We start from the raw sequence: 23318 nt of genomic DNA, 5'->3' as shown, positions 1-23318 counted from the left end.
CGCAGTACCCGCAGAAATGTGCCGCTTGGACTCAAGTGGTCCACAAAACCATGTCTCGACCCCTTTTGTAAGAGGAAAAGAAAAAACCCTTCCAGGAAAAGTAAATGTAAGAGCACGCGACTGGGGTACGTATGATCGGTACAATTTATTTTAAAGCACTACATTGAACTTTCAGCATTTTGTTTCTCTACCGTACTTGGATTCCACCATCAAGTCCAGTGTATTTTGATTCCAAATATTATGGAATGGTTGATGGTGTCATTTGTCACGGTGAAGTCTTTTCATGGTCTTTGAGGTCAAAGATGACAACAGCCGTATTCCTCCACCGCCATCATCCATCTCGGAGACCAAACGCCAACTTTCTATTTCTTACGATTATTCTTGGTGTTGTTTGCTTTTGCATTTGGCGCTCTTCCTGCAGTACCACAGCCTGACCGAGACAAAAATGACCAAAGTGGGGGGCAGCAGCAGTAGCAGCGCCAAGTCAACGTTGTGGTACGCGTACCAGGGCATGGCGTAGGCCCGCGTGCGCAAGTGCGGTGCCCCCTTGTGTCGCAGCACGTACTCCACCCAGAAGACGGCCCTCTCCAAGGGGGTGATGGGTTGATCGCGGTGCAAGGCCGACAGCCGGCGCATGTTGCGGCGGTAGCCGTCTTGGCTCAAGACCTCCTTCAGGCTGGCCTCGAAGCCGCGGGTGAGGTTGACCAATTCCAGGATCTTGGCGGCCCCCCTGTGTTCCAAACGCACCAGGTTATCCAATTGGTCAAAGAAGAGCGGGATGCCCAGGACGGGGACGCCGTAGTAGATGGCCTCCTGGAGTCCGTTGGTACCCCCGTGGGCCACAAAGACTTTGGTCTGCGGGTGGCCCAGGAGATCTTTTTGGGGGATCCAGTCCAACATCAGGGTGTTGTTACCCAGGGTGGACGGCCGGCGTCCCTTGTGGCGCCAAATCACCTAAAATTTGAAAGACAGGGCATGAAGTGTTGTCAGCGGGGTTTCATTCTATGTGGATTTGCCCTTTTACCTTCTGCGGCAACTTGGCGTAGACGGCGGCGATTTCCTCGGCGTCGCGTTCGGGCAACGCGTTGACCAAAGTGCCCAGACTCATCACCACCACGCCGTGCTCGCCGGCGCTCCGCACAAAGTCCTCCAGCTCGGCGGGCAGCGGATCGGGAGCCCGGCACTGGAAGCCGCCGATGTAGACCACGTTGGGCATGGTGGGACGCGGGAAGTCGAAGACGAAATCCGTCCGGAAAAGCCAAATGTCGGCCTCTTGGAGGAGGGAGTTGATGTTGCATCCCCCGCGGATGTGCTTCTGGCACACGGCGCTGTAGATGGGCTCGATCAGGAACTTCTGTTGCAAGATGCCCGCCGCGTAGAAGAAGACGTTCTTAACCCTCTGGAAGAAGTCCATCTGGTCCGTCAGGCCCGATCCCGGCACGGGAATGTAGGAGAGGGGAGAGGGGGCGATGGCAAAGTGGCCTTCGCCGCCTTGGACCCAGCGCACGTTGAGCGCCAGAGGAAGCTCCAGGTACTTGGCCAGAACCACGCCGGCCGAGATGGCCGGGTCGGTCAGGACCAGGTCGAAATCGGACTCCCTCAAGTTCCGGACCCTCTCCCGGTCGTCCAGGAGCTTGGAAAGAGCGGCCACCCACACCGACTCGGCGCTGTGGATAATTCGGGAAAAGTCCAGGTACTTGGTTTGGCCCTCCCGAAGATCCTGAGGGACCAGAGGCATCGGGTCAATTGGAATTGGTGCTCTTCAATTGGTTGTCGTACCTCCACCGGCCGGCCGGGTCTGACCTCAATGAGCTTCTGTAGGACTTGGAAGAACTCCTCCCAGCCTCCCTCCACGTCGATGGTGATGGCGCTGTAAAGTGGCGAGCTTTGGGAGATGTAGATGCTGTTGGAGGCCCGGATGACCGTCAGCCGGTGTCCTCTCTGGTGGAGCTCCTCCATCAGAACCTTCATGTTGATCCAGTGGCTTCCGTCCACAGGGAAGACCAGGATGTTTCCCCCTTGGCTCCCACGTGGACCTTGCGACACCAGCAGCACGACCGCCAGCAAAAACGCCAACGGCCATGGTCCTAAGAACGAAGCATGGATGGCTTGCAAATGAGGTCAAAACATGAGTTCAAATTTGTTTTGAAAGTTTTTGGATAGGCAATGCAAATATGAGGGACTCATGGAATAGCGAAGACAGGTTTTTATTTCCCAATTCCAAATCATTGCAAGATCAAACATGCAATTTCCACTTGCGAATTGGTGAGCTGTTGTTTGCTTTATGCTTCTTAGAGAAACCCAACAAGAAGCAAATAATATTGGATTTTAGCATCCGTCCCAAACATTGTCTCAAGTACGTTTCAGCCAATGAAAAGGCACGAAATCCATTATGGTGGCCCAACAATTTCTTAAGCGCTTTCACAATGTGAAAAATCAAATTAAAAAAGGTTGAACATACCCATGGTGCGGATTGACAGCAGCTTTCAGAACACGTCCTTATCGTGACGGTTGGACTTCAAACTAGAGTTTGTTGTTAGGTCACCTGGCCCAGATAACAGCAGCAGCAGCAGCAGTCGTAGTCGCTTCACGTCAAAAGCCAAAAAGAACGATAAGTGCGTCAGCGTGGGCAGACCACAAACAGCCGGGCCCGCCCCCAAAGGCACAGATTCAAAAAGTTAATTGCATAACAACTAATGCAAGAAAAAAAAAATCATATGGATTTTATATTTTAAAAGTGATATAGCATCTGTTTTAAAAAAAAAAGCTGATGTGACAGAAAACCAGTCCAAATTTTCGGCCGGCATTACTGTGACGGATGGGCCTGAGATTTGGGAAAGTGCTCCCTTTTTGTCCATTTCCAGGTGTTTCCTGATTTCCCGCCTGCTGCTTTATCAAGAAAGTCACATTGCATTGAGATCATCAACACGTTTGACGCAAATAAAAAGCTTTAAATCTGCCACCGGTCCAGCCGCTTCACTTCAATCGCCAGAATAAATAAAGATGCTGTTTTTTCAGCTTGGGGAGGAACAGGAATAATGGGATGACTACATGCAACAGGTTTCCAGGAATACATTACAATTCCACAAAAAAAACTTAAGAACATGAGTTCTGATGGATCATTAAACACATTGTCCACACTTTTTCCTCTGGTCTTCGGCTTATCCGAGGTCAGGGGGTCATTGGGGAAGCCCAGACTTCCTTGTCCCCAGCCAATTGATCCGGGGGAGGGTCCCTTGGCTTTCCCAGGCCAGCTGCGAGACTCGGTCTCCCCGGCATGTCCTGGATCGACCCTGGAGTCCTTCCTGAGAATTTCAGTTGGAAATGGTTCTGGATTCAAAAGTTACAAGGAAATCACGTGTCATTCCTTGGAACTTTGGGATCCACCGCAATCATTTCCCACGGAATTTCAACATTTTCCACTCTGGGGATCGGCGTGGGCGCTTAAAATAGCTCCGAGGCGACCTGCCGCGGGAACAATAGATGACGAATGGAACCGTGGCAACCACGGGAATCTCTCGGGGCGCCTCTGGCCGGACACCCGGCCGGCCATGACTCATTTTGGAAACAAGCATTGAGCATACGAACGCACGTTGGACAGCGGGTGCCCCGACTTGTTCTGAAAATAAGAGCCATGTTCAGCGGGTTGACGGGAAGGCACATCAATGGCGTGTTGGCGGCATTCCTCGCCGTGGTTTTTCCACTGTCGGCGAGCAGGTTCACGCTCGCCAAATAACTGCAAGGATGCAGTATGTTTGAGACGTGCGATGAGATCATGGTGTTTGCGCGACAGCTGCTTCAACATAAGTTGTGTGCAGGCCTGCACTCTCGCTTTCAAAGGACCACAAAAAAATGTGATCTATCAGATATTTATCTGTGTGTGCTTTCAATACTCAATCAAAAATCCAGTTTTGATGAGTCCATTTAATCCCTGTGTTCGGATCTGAAAATTCCTCAGACAAATATGAGAAGCAAATTCTACAAAAAGTGCAGAAGTGGAAGGAATTGGCGAGACAGTTGCCATAAAAAGCCAACTCTCACAACTATCCACTGAAAATAATAACATTCAGTCTAATTTAAACCCATTTCAAAATGTTCAGACTATATTTCTTTGCCCCTCCCCCCCTTTTTTACTACAACTCACCGGACATTGCGCGACTGCAATTGTGGTTACGTAACACCCGCAATTTTGACAGTGTTTACTTATGCAATCACAATATTCTAAAGAAAAGCCTCCAGGTTTTTTCTGAGTGTCTTAATCGCCAACACAAAACGAACATACATTTATTTTTTTTGTGTTGGTCAGACATAAACCAGAAACAAGTCCATTACACGACACGCATATTTTGGTGGGGTCGCTGTGCGGCCTCTGTTTTATGAGGCATCCAAACGCTTTGTGACTTTTATGACACCCGAAGTTGACTGGCCGTGAGAAGAGTGAAATCCCGGTAGGTGGTCCACAGTCCAGGCAACAATTCCTCCAGCTGAGGGGAAACTTCCAACCAAACACTCACGTGGCTTGACATAACACTCACTGAGGTCCATAGGTGGCGTTGGACATTACTTTCATGTTTTTTGCTGTGTACTCTTATTGACCAAATATTATGTTGTTGGGTGAAGTAAGTGTCTGGTCTTGATCTTTCATTTTTCATGATGACACCAAAGCCCAATGGCTGAAACCCATTGCAAGAATATCAGCCATTGCTCCATCCGTCTGCAAACTGTGGTATAAATAACCAACGGCTGACAAAAGTAAGAAAGAACCCGAGGGTGAGCTGATCCAAAACAGACCCCCTTGCTACCTGAGCCTGGCTGGGGAGGACTCCACTGAGTCCTTGATGAATGCCTCCCTCCTCAGTCCACCCCCCAAAGATGTGACATCCTAATCCACGTTACAAGAGCGTCTGGAAACCTCCCAAACGCTCTTCAATTTTCCCAGCGTGGACCCGGGCCAAAAAAGTGTCTGGCGGTCCTCCCGAGAGTCGACATTACCACATACCCGACGCTACGGAAGCCAAAAAATGGCCTTGTGCGTTTATTGCCTCATCGACGTCCACCTCATCAAAGTAGGGTTTAGCGACCCAGCCTAAGACTCAAAAACTTCAAGACTTGATCATGTTTTTTTTCTCTTTCCCTTAATGGAAAACAGTGTGTTTGTGATGTGTCTTTAGTCAAAATACCCCAAGATTTCCAGCAGCGTGTTTGTTTGTTTGTTTTCCCGCTGTCATGTTGTCAGGCTCTTGTTACTACGACTGGAAGTCAAATCGGGGTGGGATTAGCAAACGGGCGCTTTGAACATGAAGTGGAGTCCTTGGAAAGAGGATTTTTTTTCATGTAATACAATGAGTTTTTGTCAAAACTTGGAGTACATTTGGAAAATTCCAATTTAGCTTGGCAACATGGGAAGGACGTAGAGCCGCAAAAATGTCCCGTGAATTTTTCATTCCTAACATAGCCGTAAAATTTGACGAGCGCCTGAACCGGGGCCCACAATCCCGTTCCTCCCGAGGAAAGTACACATGTGCCTGAAAAGCTGGATTATGTTTCGGTGGCGTCATGACATTGGATCGATCTTCCACGCCATTTGACAAGCTGCGTTCCCGCTTAGGCAAATCTCTGCAAATGTGAGAATCTCAGCACGTACGCCACCTTGAAATGGTGATGTCATGGCCCACGTGAACACGCCCCCTGTTCTTTGCCGCGGCCTCCACCCGTCAAGCGGTGGTTCCAACAAAATCCCCCCGCGCCATTTGTTGGCCCGCCATTAAAGGCGGCCCACGGGCGCACTGACAGCTCCCAATGAGAAAAAGAGCGTGGGTCACCCCCCCCCCCCCCCCCCTATCAAAGATGGCAGCTCACACCCACGTGAGCTTCTTTTATTTCTTGGTGGGCTTCTTGAAAAGCGTCTTGTGGTATTTGTCCCATTTATTGAAATAAATCCCTTTTCATGTAATGTAAACAATCCACACTTGTAATGATTAGCATGACTATTATTGTGTCATCAATATTAGATGGTTTGTTTTCATAACAACTTGGTGAACCTTTTATAATGATAAATGCATTCATTTTCTGTACTGCTTATCCTCACAAGGCTTGCAGGGGGTGCTGGAGCCTCTCCCAGCCTTTTCAAATTTTCTTCATTGCTTTATGAATATATGATTCCTCTCCATATTAGTTGTGAAATAACCTCCCTCTGAACGACTTGACACGTGACTTTGCGGGCCAAAGTTTGCATAACCTCCTGAAGAGGACACGCCGTGTCTGATGCTCTGGTTGCTATGGCGACACCATGCCTGCCTCCTCCAATGTGATGACAGACACATTTGTCATTTCCACGAGGTTGTTTGGAGAAGCACTGTTCTCTATGTCAGCCTTTATTTTTCCTGGCGTGGCAAGCCGTCTCCAAGCTGCTCCGTAATATGTAAATAGATAGATAGGTCCAAAGCAGTCATCGTGGGCCGCTGTGGGTGCGGGCGGGCGGGCGGGGGAGGAGCTTTTTTTCTTTTCCAAGCCATGACCGAGCTGACTGACAAACTTCAACGTCGACGGGGGTTGGTCAAGAGAAGCAGCTGATGCCAATCCACTGATTGCCCTCGCAGTACACTTAGTATTGCTCTTTATGAAAGCCTACATTTTGTGGAATAGTTTTAAAGTCCTACAGGATGTTATGCCTTTAAATGAAATCAAAAGTCTTAATTGCTATCATACATAGCTATGTAGAATGAAATGGGTGAAATATCTTTCATAAAAGGTGCTCTTAAATGGGTCAAAATGGTCAAAAGTTTGCACTTTGATGGCTCGCGTTTGAAATAGGTACAAATAAAAAAGTTTTTAAACTGGCTTTTGACAGTTTATACCAGGCAGGGGTGGTTTTGCAAAGGTGACAAAGGCACATACAGGTGGAAAAAGTTGGGATGGTGTGGGGGGGATGGTGTGGGGGGATGGTGTGGGGGGATGGTGTGGGTGGGTGGGTGGGTGGTTGCAGTCTTTTGCCATCAAGCATTGACCGACTGAGCTGACCGACAAACTTGTAGCAACGGGGGTTGGGCAGAAGAAGCAACTGATGCCAATCCACTGATTGCAGTCGCAGGACACGTAGTATTGCACTTTATGAAAGCCTACATTTTGTGGAATAGTTTGAAATGGAAGTATAGTCTTATGGGATGCCATGCCTTTCAATCAAATCAAAAGCCTTTATTGTCATCATACATAGCTGTGTAGAATGAACTGGGTGAAATATCATTCATAAAAGGTGCACTTAAATGAGTCAAAAGTGTCCAAAGTTTGCACTTTGATGGCCTGTTTGAAATAGGTCAGGAAAAAAAGTTTTGAAATGGCTTTTGACAGTTTATACCAGGCAGGGCTGACAAAGGCACATACATAGGTGAAAAAGTTGAATGGATGGGGGTTGGGATGGTGTGGGTGGGTTGGTGGGGGTAGATTTTTGCCATCCAGCATTGACCGACTGAGCTGACCGACAAACTTGAAGCGACGGGGGTTGGGCAGAAGAAGCAGCAGATGCCGATCCACTGATTGCACTCGCAGGACACTCAGTATTGCACTTTATGAAAAGCTACATGTTGTGGAATAGTTTGAAAGGAAAGCCTACTCTTATGGGATGCTATGCCTTTCTTTATATCAAATTAAAAGCTTTTTTTGTCATCAATATAGTATCATGAAATGGGTGAAATATCATTCATAAAAGGTGCTCTTAAATGAGTCAAAATGGTTTGCACTTTGATGGCCCATGTTCAAAATAGGTAAAAAAAAAAGAAGTTTTGAACTGGCTTTTGACAGTTTATACCAGGCAGGGGATGATGTTGCAGAGGTGAAAAAGGCACATACATAGGTGAAAAGGTTGAATGGACGGGGGTTGGGATGGTGTGGGGAGGTGGTGTGGGTGGGGGAGGGCAGCTTTTTGCCATCCAGCATTGACCGACTGAGCTGGCCGAAAAACTTGAAGCCACGGGGGTTGGGCAGAAGAAGCAGCTGATGCTGATCCACTGATTGCACTTGCAGGACACTTAGTATTGCACTTTATGAAAAGCTACATTTTGTGGAATAGTTTGGAATGAAAGCCTACTCTTATTTGATGCCAGACCTTTAAATCAAATCACAAGCCTTTATTGTCATCATACATAGCTGTGTAGAATGAAATGGGTGAAATATCATTCATAAAAGGTGCTCTTAAATGAATCAAAATGGTTTGCACTTTGATGGCCTATGTTTGAAATAGGTCAGGAAAAAAAAGTTTTGAACTGGCTTCTGACAGTTTATATCAGGCAGGGCTGGCAAAGGCACATACATAGGTGAAAAAGTTGAATGGACGGGGGTTGGGATGGTGTGGGGAGGTGGTGTGGGTGGGGGAGGGCAGTTTTTTGCCATCAAGCATTGACCGACTGAGCTGACCGACAAGCAACGGGGGTCGGGCTGCAAGAAGCAGCTGACGCCAATCCCCTGATTGCACTGGCGACACACTAGTATTGTGTAAAGCTTTGCTCTGTCCACGTTGAAACTAAAGCACTCACTGTGGCCAGATGTTTTCTTTTGTTCTCAAATTGAACGCTTCTGCTTTGTTTCTTTGTTTGTTTGTTACCAAGAAAACCAAGAAGTCCTTTCCATGAGGCAAATGACCCAATTAATCCATGCTTTTACATGCATTCAGGAAAATATCAAGTGCTTTTGAAGACAAGGACACAAAGTGTCTTCTTTTTTTTGTTTTGTATCCTTTTTTTCCATTTGCGTTGCCCATTAGGAAACCCTATGAGCGTTTTGCATATTTCTGCTGATTGCAAAGAAAATTGGGATAAACACAAGTGGGCTCACACTCCAAACAAATCCTGGAACGGAATGCATAAATGCTTCAAGGCTGCCGTGGTTTGCAATTCTCGTGTTTGAGGATGAGCTCAGTTTCTGCTCACCAGAAATGTGAACAAATCCCGCCCATGAAGTCACTTTGACTCAGCAACGTCAACTTTGATGGGCTTTTCCAAGATGGATCCCTCTAGAGAAAAGTCACGAGAATATGGCGTACGTCTGAAAATATCACACAACCCATTGAATTTGGTTTCCGCTTTATTATTTTCGGGTCATTTTGGCCATTTCCAAAATCCTTCCTGATGGAAACCTGATGGCTGACCAATTTAAGCCTCACATAGAAGCAGATGAGACAAAAAAATGAGTTTCCATCATGGCGTGTGGGCGTTGCAAATTGATGACTCGCCATAAATTATCACCCCAAAAGTCAGCTCCTCCAGGGCGTAGAGCCTCCATCTACTCAGCTAATTTGGGGGGAAAAAATACAAATAAAATGAATGAAAAGGTCCGGATGGAGCCGTAAGCACGGTCACGTATGTAAACTTTTCACTTACGGAAGAAAGGGGCCCGTGTGTGGGTTGAAAGTGAACCGCACCCAGAACACTCGCCTCCTCATAAAGGAACCTCTGTGATGTTGACACAACTCTTTTTTCTTTTTCAAAAGAGTGCTGAGAGACGCTCACGATTGCACCAGCGGTAGTTTGACATGTCTTTATTGTTGCCGTGTTTTGTGGCATACCAGTCATTCAATAAAAGCTATCTCATTCATCAAACCAACAGTACACACACAAATGTGACCCTTTTTATTTCTTAAAGGTTTTGGGAATAAGTGACAGTGACGAGAAGGTCAGTTGGTTTGAAAGTAGCACAGTGCTCCATTTGTGTGTCACTAAGTGCCAGATTGTTTTCTTTCAAATGTAAACACTCATTAAGAGGTTTTTAAGTGGGTGCTGAAGCACGACCCCCAGATTTTACGGGGCAAGAGGTCATATAAAATCTTTAATGAATTTCTTCACTGTACATTTTTGTCCCTGTGCAGATTGTTGTGCAAGGTATTTATTTAGTATATTTACTTCTTCGACTGCACATTTCTGACCAACTCTGAGATTTAAATGGGATTGAAGTGCTTTTCTGCCCTCTATTGGCGTGTGGACGATAGAAAATTGGAGGGGGGGGGGGGGGGGAAACAAAAAGAGAAATGAATGATGACGATTATACATGGCTATTGCTCGATGAATGACAGATGGTACGGTGTGTTTATCACACATGGACATTTGAAAAGCCTCTTTGACCTTCCAAGTCTCGTCTGAACCGGAAGTGGATATGTTGTTGTCACACTGGAAGAAGATGGCCGCCGCTCCTACTTTTTTCAATGAAGACTTCTATGTTTCCTTTGCCTTCCGTTGTCCTGCATCGGAGCCTCGTTTTTAAGGCTATGCAACCCGCAAGGTGAGTGTATGCTCCCGGCCGGTTGTTCTGCCGCGGGATCGCTGTTTTCTATCGCGGTGAACTTAACAGAACAGTGCACTCGAGTTTGTGTTCCCTCGGGCTAGCATGCTAACGTTAACCACGCTGGCCTTCAGCGGCCAGCCTTCCATAGGAGCTCCACACCCACAACTGTCCCATATTTTCCAATAGCTGGGATCAAAATGAGCCGCTGATTGATTTTATTGTCAGTAACATACACCGAAAACATATATAGATGCTAATACAACTTTGGTCAACGTAGCATATCGTTGTGTGATTCCTTGTTGCCGTCGTTTGATGACATTGGCTGTGTTTGCATTGCTCATCATGGCTTTACGATGCCTCCTCTAAAATGCCTGTTGTCGCCCGACAGGTCGTGAATCCTCGCGTTAGGAGGGCAACGTTGGGTGGGAGGCAGCCAGGGAGGGGGCAGCATCATCAACTGTCACCTGGTTGCTGGCGTCTCACCACAATGGTACATTTAGGATCATATCAAACAAGTACACAAGGATTGTTTATCAGCACAATCTCAGTTTTTGTTTCTAAATCCACAGCAACAAGTTTTGGAATATGCACTAGATCGAGCTGAGGTAAGATCATATTTTCCCCCAATTTTGCTCTAATGTGCAAGCTAGATTTCACATACTGTAGTTTGCATGTGTGGTTGTTTTTTCCCCCCTGGGCATTCTGATTTGCTCTCACATTCCAAAAAACATGCATGCTGAGCTAGCCGATTCTGGGAGGTATGATTGATTTTTCCTCTTTCTGTCACTGTGTCCTTCAGTACATTGTGGAAAGCGCTCGGCAGCGCCCCGCCAGGAGGCGACTTTCCTCCGGTGGTAGGAAGAGTTTGTATCAGAAGCTCTACGAGCTCTACGTAGAAGAATGTGAGAAGGAGCCAGAGTCCAAGGTGGGTCACGTCGCCCCATCTCATGGTGCGAGTGGCGAGGGCTACGGTTTGAGTCGCCCCGCGCGTGCTTTCTGCAAACGCTAGAATTTCAGGAGGAATGTGAAGCTGCTGGACAAGTTGCTGGCTCAGGAATCCCTTTCGTGTCTGGTGGTCAACTTGTACGCCGGCAACGACGGCTACTCGCTCATGCTCAGGGGCAAGAATGGATCCGGTGAGGAAAAAGGCGCCGTCCGAGGAGGCGTGGCCGAGTCCTGATACCTTTTTTTTTCCGCCGGGGCAGATTCCGAAACCATCCGACTGCCGTATGAAGAAGGAGAGCTGCTGGAGTACTTGGACGCCGAGGAGTTGCCGCCTGTTTTGGTTGACCTGCTAGAGAAGTCCCAGGTGCGTCCGTCCTCTTTCTACTAATTTCCATTTGCGAGTCAGAGTTGACAAGTTTATTTATGTATTTTTTTTTACTTGTGCTCCAGGTGAATATCTTCCACTGCGGCTGCGTCCTGGTGGAGGTCCGAGACTACAGGCAGTGCACCAGCACCAAGATGCCGTTGTACCAGAGCAGACACGTCCTGCTCAGGCCCACCATGCAGACTCTGATTTGCGACGTCCACGCCATGACCAGCGACCATCACAAGTGGACGCAGGTGGGTGCTTGCTGTTATTGTGCATAGTTTGTTATTGTTTTTCCCAGAGAGCTTCACCTGAACCTCCTCAATCGTCTTCATTTTTCAAACAAGAATCCAACTATTTACGTAATCAACATTTTGCAGTTGCTGTTATATTTATGTCCACCAGGTGGCGTCAGGTGCAAAAAGTGGGGATCAAATGTTCTTTTTTTCACCTTTGCCTTTGTCTTGTGTGCCTCAGGACGACAAATTGCAGCTGGAGAGCCAGTTGATCCTGGCCACGGCCGAGCCCCTGTGCCTGGACCCGTCCATCTCGGTCACTTGCGCCACCAACCGCCTGCTCTACAACAAGCAAAAACTCAACAGCCGCGCCATGAAACGGTAGCACACGTGGGCCAATGCGCCGCACGCCTCGAAAAGCTGATCTGATCTTGTTCCCCGCCCGACCAAGCTGTTTCAAGAGGCACTCGCGAGCGGCGCTGAACCGCCAGCAGGAGCTGTCGCAGCTGCCCCTGCCACGCCAGCTGCGTCTTTACGACTACCTGCAAAAGCGGAAGGAGAGAAAAGCCGCGCCCGTCATCGACTTGAAGATCTCCAAAATCGGAAACGTGAGCGCTTTTTAAGCCTTTTGTTTCTTTGCTTGAAACTCTTGCTTGACTTGAACATTCAGCGCCGGACTGACGGGTTTCCACGTTTGTTGTCGTGCAGTGCGTGGACATGTGGCGACGAAACAGCTGCCAGCTTAGCGCTCCCAAAGAAATCGACGTGAGTGCGGCTCTCCAAACTCTATTTCTTGGTGGAAAAAGCCAACTCCGTGCCGACGTGTCCCCATCCATCCCTCCCCCGGCAGGTGGAGAAGTACGCCGTGGTGGAGAGATCCATCCAGTTGGAAGATTCTCAGCCCCCTTCTGTCATCTGGCCGGCTGAGGTGAATGTCAATAAAGGCTCGGGGTGAATTCCAAGCTGAAAAGCCACTCTCTTCCACGCGCAGGAGATCGTGGACGACTACACCTTCGAATGCGAGGCCAGCGGTCAGGCCCAGAGGACCAGGGTGTCCGTTTTCCAGTCGCTGGGCGACCCGCTGGTATACGGCAAGATCTACTGCACCAAAGACGGCAAAGACGAAGAGGACGGCGCCGACCCGAAGCTCACCCATCCGCCGTAAGACCCCCACCGTTTGCCCGAGGAGATTTTCCGTGAACCGTCTCCTTCTTTCCCTTCAGGTTCCTCATCGGCTCCAAGATGGACGCCGAGCGGTGAGTGCGCGCTCTGGGGGGCTTTTGGGAGCCACCCAAGTGACCGTTTTTTTGTGCCCGGGCTAGCTTCCTGGCGCAGTACAAATGCGTGTTCGAGAGAGACGTCAAGTGTCAGGTCAAGATGTCCCACAACTCGGGCGGCTCGGCTCCGCCCCCCGCCTCCCCCGACGAGGACGAGGTAGTGGGCTCGGTCCCGGACGGGCACCCCGCGAGCCGTCGGGCTGACGGCGGCCGTCTCTGCCAGGGCGACGGCTTCTCGCCGCTGGTCCAGGCCTCCGTGTTGGGCAAAGGGGTGAAGCAGCGGCCGCAGCCCATCAAAATTCCGCCGGGATCTGGTGGCGGCGGCGGCTCCTCAGGTGACTCATTTACACTTTGCCACATTTCTTTTTGTTGTGGTCTTTTGTGTGCCGTTTTTTTTAAAAAGAAAAAAAGCCTTACTATACTGTGTTTTTTGGGGGGTGAAAAAAAGCTGAAGCTTCTTGCCAGGGCCACATTCCATGGTAGTAACCGCACTCTTTTTTTCCTGTAGGTAATCCATACACTTGCCAAAGTGGTCTTCTCAAGTGTCCCACTCCGCCCCCCCTGGGCAAAAGCCAGCAGCCTCTGAACAGGAAACACTCGGTGGAGTTGGGTCTGGTGGGCCAAGTGGGCCTCCTGTCCCCCGCCTCACTTTCCCCCATGAGCTCCGTGCAGAGTGAGTAGACGCGGCTCCGAGGGCTCGACGTGACGCTTACGTCCGCCTCGCTTTTAGGATCGGGCACCCCCGGCAACACGGCGTGCTCGACGCCGCACCCCGCCGACTCGCTGGGGCCCCCGCCGGGGACGCCCACCCCCCCGGAGGCCCCGACGCAGGCCGCCCTGCTGACGCCGTTCCCCCTCAGCCAGCCGCTGCCCGTCATGACCATCCCGCTGCCCGTCACCACGGGCGCCGCCTCCTCGCCGGTGGCGGCCAACCCGGCCGGCCTCAACTTCATCAACGTGGTCGGCTCCGTCTGGTGAGCGTCCGTAGGGGAAGGGGGGGGGGCGGTGCATGCAATGGGCGCGGCGGTCGGCGTGACCTTTCTGGGCCACCTTCTGGCAGCAACCCCCAGACGCTGATGGGCGGCCCGGGTTCCATGCTGGCTCCCGGACTCAACCTGGGCGGAATCCTGCCGTCCGGGGGCCTGGTGCCCTCCGTGCAGCCCGCCGCGCAGACAGGTGGCTCCCAAAGATTTTTTTCCCTTTTGGACGCACGCACGTGCGGCAAATCAAGATTTGTATTGTTATTGTTTTTGTTTGTTTCCCAGCAGGGAGTCACTTCAACGTGAACAGCGGCGGCGGGCTCCGACCGCTCAACTTGCTGCAGGTACAGCACGCGGCGCCAATGGGCCGCCTGGGAGTGGATGCCTCGGTTTTTATGGGCGGTGGCGGCGCTCAGATCCCCAGCGCTCCGCTCATCTTCAACCCCGTGCAGCAACAGCAGTTCTCGCCGCAGAGCCACTCGGCCACTTCCAGCCCTCAGCGGCAGGGGGAGGCGGTGAGTGGTCGTGATCCTCCCCGCCGCCGCCACCGCCACGTGACTCCTCCCTCTCCAAACCTGACGTCTGTACTATTGCAGGGCGATCAGGGCGCCGACCCTTCGTTGGGGAACCAGCAAACGGCCGTCATCAACTTGGGCGTCGGTGGCTTCATGTCTTCGCAAACGGCAGGTGCGTCCTCCGTCCTCCTTCTTTCGCCTTTCAGCCACATTTGACGGGCGCACACCGGCGAGCGGAGCCACCACGTACGTCTACCCTAGTTGAGCGTGCAGTAGGCCTGCCTGGCCGAGACTTGCAAATCTTGTCTTGCATGACATATTTCAATCAAACGGTCAATAGTCCCGGATTCTGTAGTCCACCAATGTCTGCATTGAACTCATTCAATCCCATAGTTTGATGGCCAGGGGTGCATTTGTAGCTCAAAGGAGAGCGCAGAAGTAGGAAATAGCGCCATTCGTAAAGTCCTTGTGGTCAATGAGTGGAGTGGGAAATTAATGCTTTTGTGGCAGGCAGCCCTACTGTATAGGCTTGCTAAGATAGTAGTCCTTTTTGTCCCCCCCCCTCCTTTTCTTTGTTTTCCGGACCCGAAGCCTCGGCACCGCCACCCTAACCCTTCCTTCCTTCCCTTCTTCCTCATTTCTTCTCTTTGGTTTGTTTGATTTTCCACCCCTCCCCCTACCTCACCCCCCCCCCCCCCCCGCTCCATCCCCGCACCCCTCCTTCCCCCACCCTTAGTGCTGTCCCAGTTGGGCCGCGGGCCGGACGGCTCTGGGGCCCCGCCACCTTCTCCCAGGCTTCCGCAGCAGCACCAGCCTCAGATACAAGTAACTGTGACATGGACATACACACACTTTTTCGTTAAAAAAAAAAAAAGACATAGTATATCGTATGGCTTTTATTCTAAAAAAAAAAGACATAGTATATCGTATGGCTTTTATTCTAAAAAAAAGACATAGTATATCGTATGGCTTTTATTCTAAAAAAACGACGTAGTATAGTTAGGCTTTTATTCTACCAAAAACAACATAGTATAGTAAGGCTATTTTTTCTTTAAAAAACGACATGGTATAGTAAGGTTTTTTTGTTTCTATATAATTGTAGTCAAGATTCAAATGATGACAAGGGAAAGTGTAGTCACTTGGTGGCGCAGAGGTTTGTTCACCGGATTCCCGTCTGGGAGACCTGGGTTCAAGTCCCGGCTGTGACATATTTTCTCTTAATTGTTTCTGTGGACTTCCTGTCATGACACTCAAATGATTACAAAGAAAAGTGTAGTCACTTGGGTGGCGCAGAGGTTAGTGCACTGGACTCCCGTGTGGGAGACCTGGGTTCGCTTCCCGCTGTCGCCCTTTGGCTGATCACCGAACCAAGTGGTCTGGAAAATGGAATAAGAAGAAGAGAAAAAAAAAAGAAAAACTTTTTAATTTTTATGAAACACTTAGTCATACTTTTCAGCAAAAGGTTATATTCCGAACTGCCTTCGGCAGTTCGGAAGACACTTGATGGACCTGTATGTGCGAAAGGCGTTCTCGGGTCGGCCTTCGGCCGACCCTCGACCGCTTGCTTGGTCAGTGAACCGCCGACACCGGGAAGCGAACTCACGTTCTCTCGGTGCAAAGGCGAGTGTGCAACCCACTACACCAACTCGTGCCCCACTTATACAAGGGTGTTGAAACGTTTTATCCAAGGAAATGGGGTGAAACACTTAGTCATTTTTTGGACAAAATGTTTCATCCACCACTGAATACTTATACACTTAAACACTTAGACATTAGAACTTATTCTTTTAACTGAATAATATTGGGAAAATCTTTGCCTGCACTGGGATTTGAACCAACAACCACAGATGTGGGAGACTGATGACTTAGCCACTGGGCCACCACCCTGTGAGAGAAAGTAGTAGTACTTGTACCTTCATTCAAGGAATCGGGTGAAAGACATAGTCAAATTTTTCGATGGCTCGCACACTTAGCCAAATTACTCAAGCAAAACTTTTATTTAAGGAAAGGGGTGAATGACTTAGTAAAAATTTTTGATGGCTCGCACACTTAGCCAAATTACTCAAGCAGAACTTTTATTCAAGGAATCGGGTGAAAGACTTAGTAAAAATTTTTGATGGCTCGCACACTTAGCCAAATTACTCAAGCAAAACTTTTATTTAAGGAAAGGGGTGAATGACTTAGTAAAAAATTTTGATGGCTCGCACACTTAGCCAAATTACTCAAGCAAAACTTTTATTCAAGGAATCGGGTGAAAGACTTAGTAAAAATTTTTGATGGCTCGCACACTTAGCCAAATTACTCGAGCAGAACTTTTATTCAAGGAATCGGGTGAAAGACTTAGTAAAAATTTTTGATGGCTCGCACACTTAGCCAAATTACTCAAGCAAAACTTTTATTTAAGGAAAGGAGTGAATGACTTAGTGAAATTTTTCGATGGCTTGTACACTTAGCCAAATTGCTCAAGCAAAACTTTTATTCAAGGAAAGGGGTGAATGACTTAGTCAAATTTCTTGTTGGCAAAATGGTTGATCAATGATTACTTCTTTAAAGGAAAACTAAATCCGGAGATACTTGCCCTTTTTTGGAAAATGTTAGTATTTTAGCTTAATGATGATTTTTTTTTTCTCTCATACAGTTGCAATTCTTGCAGCACCGAATGCAGCAGCAAATGGCTACGGCAGCCCCCCAGGTAACGGCGGCAGCGGCGGGGGGCCGGCAGCCTACCGCCAACCAAGCAAGAAGTAGGAGGAAGAGGAGCACGCCGCAGCCCCTCCCCAAAGCTCGCCCGACGGAAACGTTGCCCAGACGCGAGTAAGTGGCCCCGCCCCATAGCCAATTGGCCCCACCCCCCAAAAGAAGGCTTGAATTTGGGGTCTGCCGTCTACCTCTCCGGCCACTTTTGTACGACGCCACTGCTGGATTTGGAGTGATGACATATTTCTGGACACCATTTTTTCTTTCTTTTTTAAAGCTGTCTTTGTCAGCTCTTTTATTGTTGTTTAAAAAAAAAAGAAGATTATATATTGACAGTGAAAATACAACTTTTGGATATATAAAAAAAAAGGGCTGTTTGTGTTGTTCTTTTTACCCAATGCTTTTAATGACTTTGTCAATAAGTTGGTGGATGTGTTTCTGTCGGGCTGTGGCTCGGCGGGTCAATTCCTGCAGCTTGTCGCCAGACAAAGACGTTCCACCTGCGGGCAAAACGCAAAAGCCTTCAATGACATGTGATCATACATTGAGCATATTCAGAAATATAAAAAAAAAAAAAAAAAGCCTTCCTACTGCAGAGCTGTCAAATACTACCAATCTTCCGTACTTTACTACAAATACAGTCGTGTTTTTTCACAAATGCAAAATAAGATTAAATAGGAATAAAGCTTTTTTCTATAAGACAATGTATAGTAAGGCTTTTTCTGCCCAAAACGACATAGTATAGTAAGACATAGTATATGAAAGGCTTTTTACGCTAAAAAAAAAAACAACATAGTATAGTAAGGCATTACCGACCTGGTTTGCGCACGGAGCAAAGCCGTCCCCCCTCGTCCGTTGCCAGGGTAACGTGAGCCGTAGCCACTTGCTCCTCTTCCGCCACCGGGTCGGCCAACACGATAGATCTGCGAGACGTAAAAGCAGAGCCACACGTTTGTCGGAGCGCGCCGTCGGCACATGGAAAGAAAAACTTCAACTGACTGGTCAAAAAGGCAGAAGGAGGCGGCCACGGGATGCCTGACGATCTTCAACTTGTGCCGTTTCTCCAAGTCCACTTGCGGTGCGCCCGTCTCGCCGTTGACGGACACTGCGGGAAGCGTGGCTGCGCGGGAGGGAGGGAGGGAGGGAGGAAACCACCGTGAAGAGCGCTCCACGCCGATAAAGGAGCCATCGCGCCAGACATACTGTTTTTCAGGGCGGCGAGCAGGGCCAGCGTGCACGCGTCCAAAATGTTGCCGTCGTAATCCAGACAAATCAGGTCGCAGTAGAGCGACCAGCACAGCTGCGGGAACAACGTGGCCGCGTTTGGAGGAACTTGACTCAATTCCCTCCCGGAATGCAAAGTCTCTCTCTCTCACCTTGCCTCTTTCAATACACAAGTCCTCCGTCTGCAACATTTCAGAGCTGAGAGCAAAAAGGAGAGAGAGAGATCACTCGTCGAGAAACAAGAGCTCGGCCATAAAACCATAACGAGAATTGTGGTGAAATCAAGATGGTTTCCCATTTTATGTGAATGTTCTGAAAACATTGCCGAAAATCTAAAACTTCTCTTGGGTGAAGTTTATCCAACTTGTTTTGGAATTTTTAACAACGTTTGTCATATCGCCAAGCTCTAATAGAAACCATAAGAGAAATATATGGAGGTTGCCCGAAATCCAACGTACCTCTGGATGATGTCGGCCAGGAAGTGACTGGCGGTCTGGGCTTGCTCCCCGGGCGGGCCGGGTCGGAACTGGGAGGAGCAAAGCGGCGGCAGGTCCACGTTGGGCACTGAAAAGTGTCGTGTCGAGGACATGAAAAACACGAGCGGGATTCCCCATCCCCCTCTGGATGGGCGTGCACGTTCCCAGCTCACCTACGAAACCTTTCCCAGGTTCTTCCACTGACGGGTTGGCCAACTCCTACGGGACAAGAAAAAGTCAATCAGAAGATTGCTTCGTGTCATTCAAGAAGAACTTATGTTTCATTTGCTGTTGTTTTTTACCGCTTTAACCCCACAAATGACCGTTGTGTTGCCCAACTTCACCAAAGCGGAGCCATCTGCCGTACCGATGGAACCTGAAATGGTGTTTGTTAACATTTGTTGTCGTGTAGATTTGATGAATAAGTGACTGCTTGGGGAAATGTATCGACATAAAAAAATTCAGTGTCGTGGGCCACAATATTAACAGTTGTAACACTAGTGTGGCTGCCCTGACCCAATTACTATGATCAATTGAATATATTAGACGTCCACCGCCGTCAATGGCAGCCCTTTAACGGGTTCAAAGTAAGTGGCATCTAAGAACAACACACCAATGTTGACGGTCGTGGTCCGGAATTCTAACAGTTCGCGTCCATCTGGTCTACAATTTTCTTTCTGGACAAATGAAGAAAAAAGGGGAAATATGGATTTTTGGAATGCAGCACGTATACTTAAATGTACAGCTTGAACGTCACGCACCAGAAAGCTACGATGATACTCCAACGGATCAGCTGTCCTGAACATTACGCCGCAAAATAATACATTATTGTATACTTGTGATGATGTTTCTACAATCGGGAAATAAATACATAACTGTGAATTTGTTCGAAAAGAGTCGTTTCTTACTTGAATCCAGCCGCCATGATGTTTTGGTTTGAGCACGCGGGTACCAAATCAAACTACGGAAACTTGTGAGGGTAAAAATAAAAGGTGCTCCTCTCCGCAAAGGGGCAGTGTAGAATCACAACGATGTAGATTCTGTATGGATATATATCTAAATGAAAGACCTAGGTCGTTGTCGGCATACTGCGGGAATAAGTCATCTAGTTGTTGTTGCACGATATTTACTGTATCCGTCTCGTCCCCAACCGTGACGTGTCGAGACGGAAGGCGGCACTTCCGTGTTGGCGTTGTGTTCACTTGTGATTGGAAGCGAGCAAAAAGTAATGAACTACCAAGGTACACGATTCGCATACTTTGAGCAAATATGCTCTTCTGACAGAAGGATCTTCGTGTGTTGTTGAAGCCAACAAAAAAATTGAAGAAAAACAAAAGAGCTACTTTGGCCAGCTCACCGTCAGAGGTAACAGCCGGACGGACGTCCAAGTCCAAAGATGGACTGCATCTGTGAAACACTGCAAGCTTTGGCTTTGTTAGCCATTGCAGCCGTCATTTTGGTAAGTGGACTAACTGACTTATTTGGACGGGGGCACAAACCTGGGTTTGAAGGGGGGAAAATCCATGCATTTGGATGTCATCCTGAAGGAAGACGTCAGGATGGAGAGACATTGGCAACTGCTCTCAGGGATGCTGACCATGAAATGAAAAAAAAAATGCGTATAACTCGTTAAATGTATTCAATCAAATACAATTTAGTTTCAGTGTTTTCCAGAATTGTTGAATGTGAATGTTTCTTGTATCATCTGTTTGGGTCACTTACACAAAATGATGCTAAGCAAATGGCAATTTGAAGACGCTGTTTTTAATCCCCCACAGCTTTGCATGGTGGCGTACATGACGGCTCAAGAAGCCAACCTGACGCGGCACCAGCAGGAAAAACGCTTCCTCACTGCCACGGGTTCCCAAGAGCTCTTCCCGAGTCTGCGCGACCCCCCATCCGTCCAACTGTCCGTGGTGGTCCCGGCCTACAACGAGGAGCTCCGCCGTAAGTTCCCCAACCACGGTACCCCGATATTTACCGCCGTCGATGCCGGCCACCCACCGGTGTAAATTGTCATTTTAGTGCCCGTGATGCTAGACGAGGCCATGGAATATTTGGAGAGCAGACGGGTCAGTACTACATCATTTCACGTCGCCGTTCCCAAAAGCTGAAAACCGTTGTCTCGACAGAAACGCCGAGCGTCCTTCAGCTACGAGGTCATCGTGGTGGACGATGGCAGTAAAGACAAAACCACGCAGGTCACGTCAATTATCGTCCGCTTTTTCAAAAGCCTAATTTGTGCTTTGCCGGAAATATAAGGGCTAATTTTGCCATCCGACCACCAGGTAGCGTCACGCTACACCGAAAGGTACGGCGCCGATAAAGTGCGGGTTCTGACGCTGGTGAAGAACCGGGGGAAAGGCGGCGCGGTTCGTATGGTAAGTAGTCTCGGCGTAAAGTGGCGAGGGTGCATACATGTTTTCAATTTTTTTTGACTGCCCGCGCAGGGAGCGCTGAGCTCTAGGGGGCGCCTCATCCTGATGGCGGACGCCGACGGAGCCACCAAGTTTGCCGACCTTGAAAAAGTGGAAGAGGGCCTACGGCAACTCAGTCCAAAACCGGTAAACCTTTCATTTGTGTGGCGCTACTTGCCTTAGCCGAGAATCCTTACGACTCTTCAACTGCCAAAAATGAATCTGGGAAGAAAAGAGAAAGTTGGAATGAATGAAAAATGACAAAGTACCCCCCCCCCCCAGGACAACATGGCGGTGTCGTGTGGTTCCAGAGCTCACCTGGAGCAGGACGCGCTGGCACAGGTAACCTGAACGGCCAGCTAGCGGGCTGGCTAGCTAGCTAGCTATTAACTCTGATGTTGTGGTTCTCCCTTGTCAGCGCTCGGTGTTTCGCAACTTTTTGATGTGGGGTTTCCACTTCCTGGTTTGGTCCTTGTGCGTGCGCGGCATCCGCGACACGCAGTGCGGCTTCAAGATTTTCACCCGTGAGGCGGCGCTTCGAATTTTCTCCTCGCTGCACGTGGAACGCTGGTGAGCACACGCCACCTTCCCAAACGCCGCTGCAGCGCCGCCGGGAACCTTTCCACGCTTTTCACGCAGGGCTTTCGACGTGGAGCTCCTGTACATGGCGCAGTCCTTGGACATCCCCGTGGCCGAAGTGGCCGTCAACTGGACGGAGATCGAAGGTGGGTTGGGGGGGGGGGGACGAACGGCGACAGTGGGATCAGACTAGTTGAAATGTCCTCTTCCTCTTTAGGTTCCAAGCTGGTTCCGTTCTGGAGCTGGCTCCAGATGGGTCGGGACCTGGTCTTCATCCGACTTCGCTACCTGACGGGAGCTTGGAAGTTGCGGCCGGCCATCAAGAGCGACTAGCCAATGGCAGGAGAGATGGACTGACGGATGGACAGATGGGCCGGCCGCTCTGTCGCCATCGCCAGAGCAGGTCTTGTTAGACCTCATTCTTGCTTTCATTGTCCCTATGGGGGGGGACATTGGCATTTGGAACAGCCGCTCTGACCTTAAGTGGATGCCTTCGACGGTGTAGACGTCCAATCTATTTTGTGGCGATTGTGGGACATTTCTGGTTTTGTTGGAATAAAAATGCTCAAAACACAATTGTTTGATGGTATGTGAATGTAGTCTATGTAAGAGGGTGGACCAGGAAGAAAAGCACATCCAGTTTATCTGAAGAAAGAAAAAAAAACTCCATGTTGACTTTGTGCCAGTTATCTTTTTAAATCTTCAAATGAGTGTCAGATGTCATATCTGGTATGTCCACTTTTTGTAAACAATTCAAATCATTGAAGTATTAAAGGTGTAATGTCATTTGTGCCCAGAGGAGGGCGAATCATCATTTGCCGCACGTAGACAAATTCCATTTCTGACCGGAAAATGTTATAAGAGAAAAATGCAATGATTTCACCTTACATTTGTAAGCCGGCCCCCTTGAGTTCGGTGCACAGGTTGGGCCGCACTGTCGTCACTGAAGTACCTTCTGCCCCTGGTGTAGATACAATACATTGGAATTACATGTAGTATATCTACTAAAATTTCATTCAAAACACTACATTGAGTCATGTTATATGATTTAGTTATGAAATAATGTCTTTTTGCACGTTCTGCTTTTTTTAGATTGAATATCACCATATTGTCTTTTGTCCTCTTGATGTTGAGCTCTTGGATGATTTCCTCAAATGTCCTGATTGAGTCACCCAGTGGTGACTGTACTCTACAACACTCTAAATCACGTTGAAGCTTAATAATAAATGATGCAGTAGCATTTGCTCGTCTTTGAACTTCCCATTTTCCACCCGAACAATGGGCAGGCCGGGAACGCCTACCCGCTTGTCACACCCCCACCCTGGAGTAACTCAAG

General features: G+C 48.8%; 4 protein-coding genes and 1 long non-coding RNA gene across 7 annotated transcripts in view; 2 read left to right on the top strand and 3 right to left on the bottom strand.

Moving 5' to 3' along the window:
• Positions 1 to 126: 126 nt before the first annotated feature.
• On the bottom strand, positions 127 to 2609 carry LOC144212652 (UDP-glucuronosyltransferase 1A5-like). The gene is made up of 4 exons (XM_077740703.1): positions 2462 to 2609; positions 1804 to 2087; positions 1025 to 1720; positions 127 to 954 (listed from the first exon to the last, which is right to left on the bottom strand). The coding sequence occupies exons 1-4, from the start codon at positions 2463 to 2465 to the stop codon at positions 376 to 378; spliced, it is 1563 nt and encodes a 520-aa protein (XP_077596829.1). The 5' UTR covers positions 2466 to 2609; the 3' UTR covers positions 127 to 375.
• Positions 2610 to 10068: 7459 nt separating this feature from the next.
• supt20 (SPT20 homolog, SAGA complex component) lies at positions 10069 to 17681 on the top strand. Of its 3 annotated transcripts, XM_077740046.1 has the most exons (22): positions 10070 to 10266; positions 10658 to 10759; positions 10839 to 10874; positions 11069 to 11194; positions 11279 to 11405; positions 11475 to 11578; positions 11665 to 11835; positions 12059 to 12198; positions 12269 to 12425; positions 12526 to 12582; positions 12668 to 12745; positions 12809 to 12978; positions 13041 to 13073; positions 13140 to 13251; positions 13318 to 13429; positions 13603 to 13767; positions 13825 to 14068; positions 14155 to 14270; positions 14363 to 14589; positions 14671 to 14761; positions 15326 to 15414; positions 17228 to 17678. In XM_077740046.1, the coding sequence occupies exons 2-22, from the start codon at positions 10757 to 10759 to the stop codon at positions 17405 to 17407; spliced, it is 2538 nt and encodes an 845-aa protein (XP_077596172.1). In that variant the 5' UTR covers positions 10070 to 10266; positions 10658 to 10756; the 3' UTR covers positions 17408 to 17678. The 3 variants fall into 3 exon arrangements, with proteins under 3 accessions (XP_077596171.1, XP_077596172.1, XP_077596173.1); XM_077740045.1 differs by having other exon boundaries at positions 10069 to 10266; positions 13140 to 13429; positions 17228 to 17681; XM_077740047.1 differs by lacking the exon at positions 15326 to 15414 and having other exon boundaries at positions 10071 to 10266; positions 13140 to 13429; positions 17228 to 17375.
• On the bottom strand, positions 15473 to 20834 carry exosc8 (exosome component 8). Its single transcript, XM_077740057.1, has 13 exons — positions 20709 to 20834; positions 19895 to 20578; positions 19748 to 19784; positions 19600 to 19663; positions 19289 to 19362; positions 19160 to 19205; positions 18969 to 19074; positions 18663 to 18708; positions 18490 to 18586; positions 18286 to 18406; positions 18103 to 18209; positions 17681 to 17786; positions 15473 to 15965 (listed from the first exon to the last, which is right to left on the bottom strand). Exons 2-13 carry the CDS (start codon positions 19909 to 19911, stop codon positions 15866 to 15868), a joined length of 921 nt encoding a protein of 306 aa, XP_077596183.1. The 5' UTR covers positions 19912 to 20578; positions 20709 to 20834; the 3' UTR covers positions 15473 to 15865.
• Positions 20111 to 22558, top strand: alg5 (ALG5 dolichyl-phosphate beta-glucosyltransferase). The gene is made up of 10 exons (XM_077740056.1): positions 20111 to 20445; positions 20765 to 20933; positions 21012 to 21058; positions 21119 to 21187; positions 21275 to 21367; positions 21437 to 21550; positions 21686 to 21745; positions 21822 to 21973; positions 22043 to 22128; positions 22200 to 22558. The coding sequence occupies exons 1-10, from the start codon at positions 20383 to 20385 to the stop codon at positions 22313 to 22315; spliced, it is 969 nt and encodes a 322-aa protein (XP_077596182.1). The 5' UTR covers positions 20111 to 20382; the 3' UTR covers positions 22316 to 22558.
• The window catches only part of LOC144212305 (uncharacterized), a 16997-nt gene continuing 15355 nt past the window's right edge, over positions 21677 to 23318 (bottom strand). Inside the window, exons 2-3 of the long non-coding RNA XR_013329741.1 lie at positions 22871 to 22943; positions 21677 to 22627 (exon numbers count right to left, since the gene is read on the bottom strand). This is a non-coding gene — a long non-coding RNA (uncharacterized LOC144212305). The remainder of the gene's footprint in view (positions 22628 to 22870; positions 22944 to 23318) is intronic.

This window comes from Stigmatopora nigra, chromosome 19 (genome assembly GCF_051989575.1).
Source record: "Stigmatopora nigra isolate UIUO_SnigA chromosome 19, RoL_Snig_1.1, whole genome shotgun sequence".
Classification (NCBI taxonomy): Eukaryota; Metazoa; Chordata; class Actinopteri; order Syngnathiformes; family Syngnathidae; genus Stigmatopora; species Stigmatopora nigra.
Note: the sequence above shows the minus strand (reverse complement) of the source record. Positions and strands in the feature narration are given on the sequence as shown.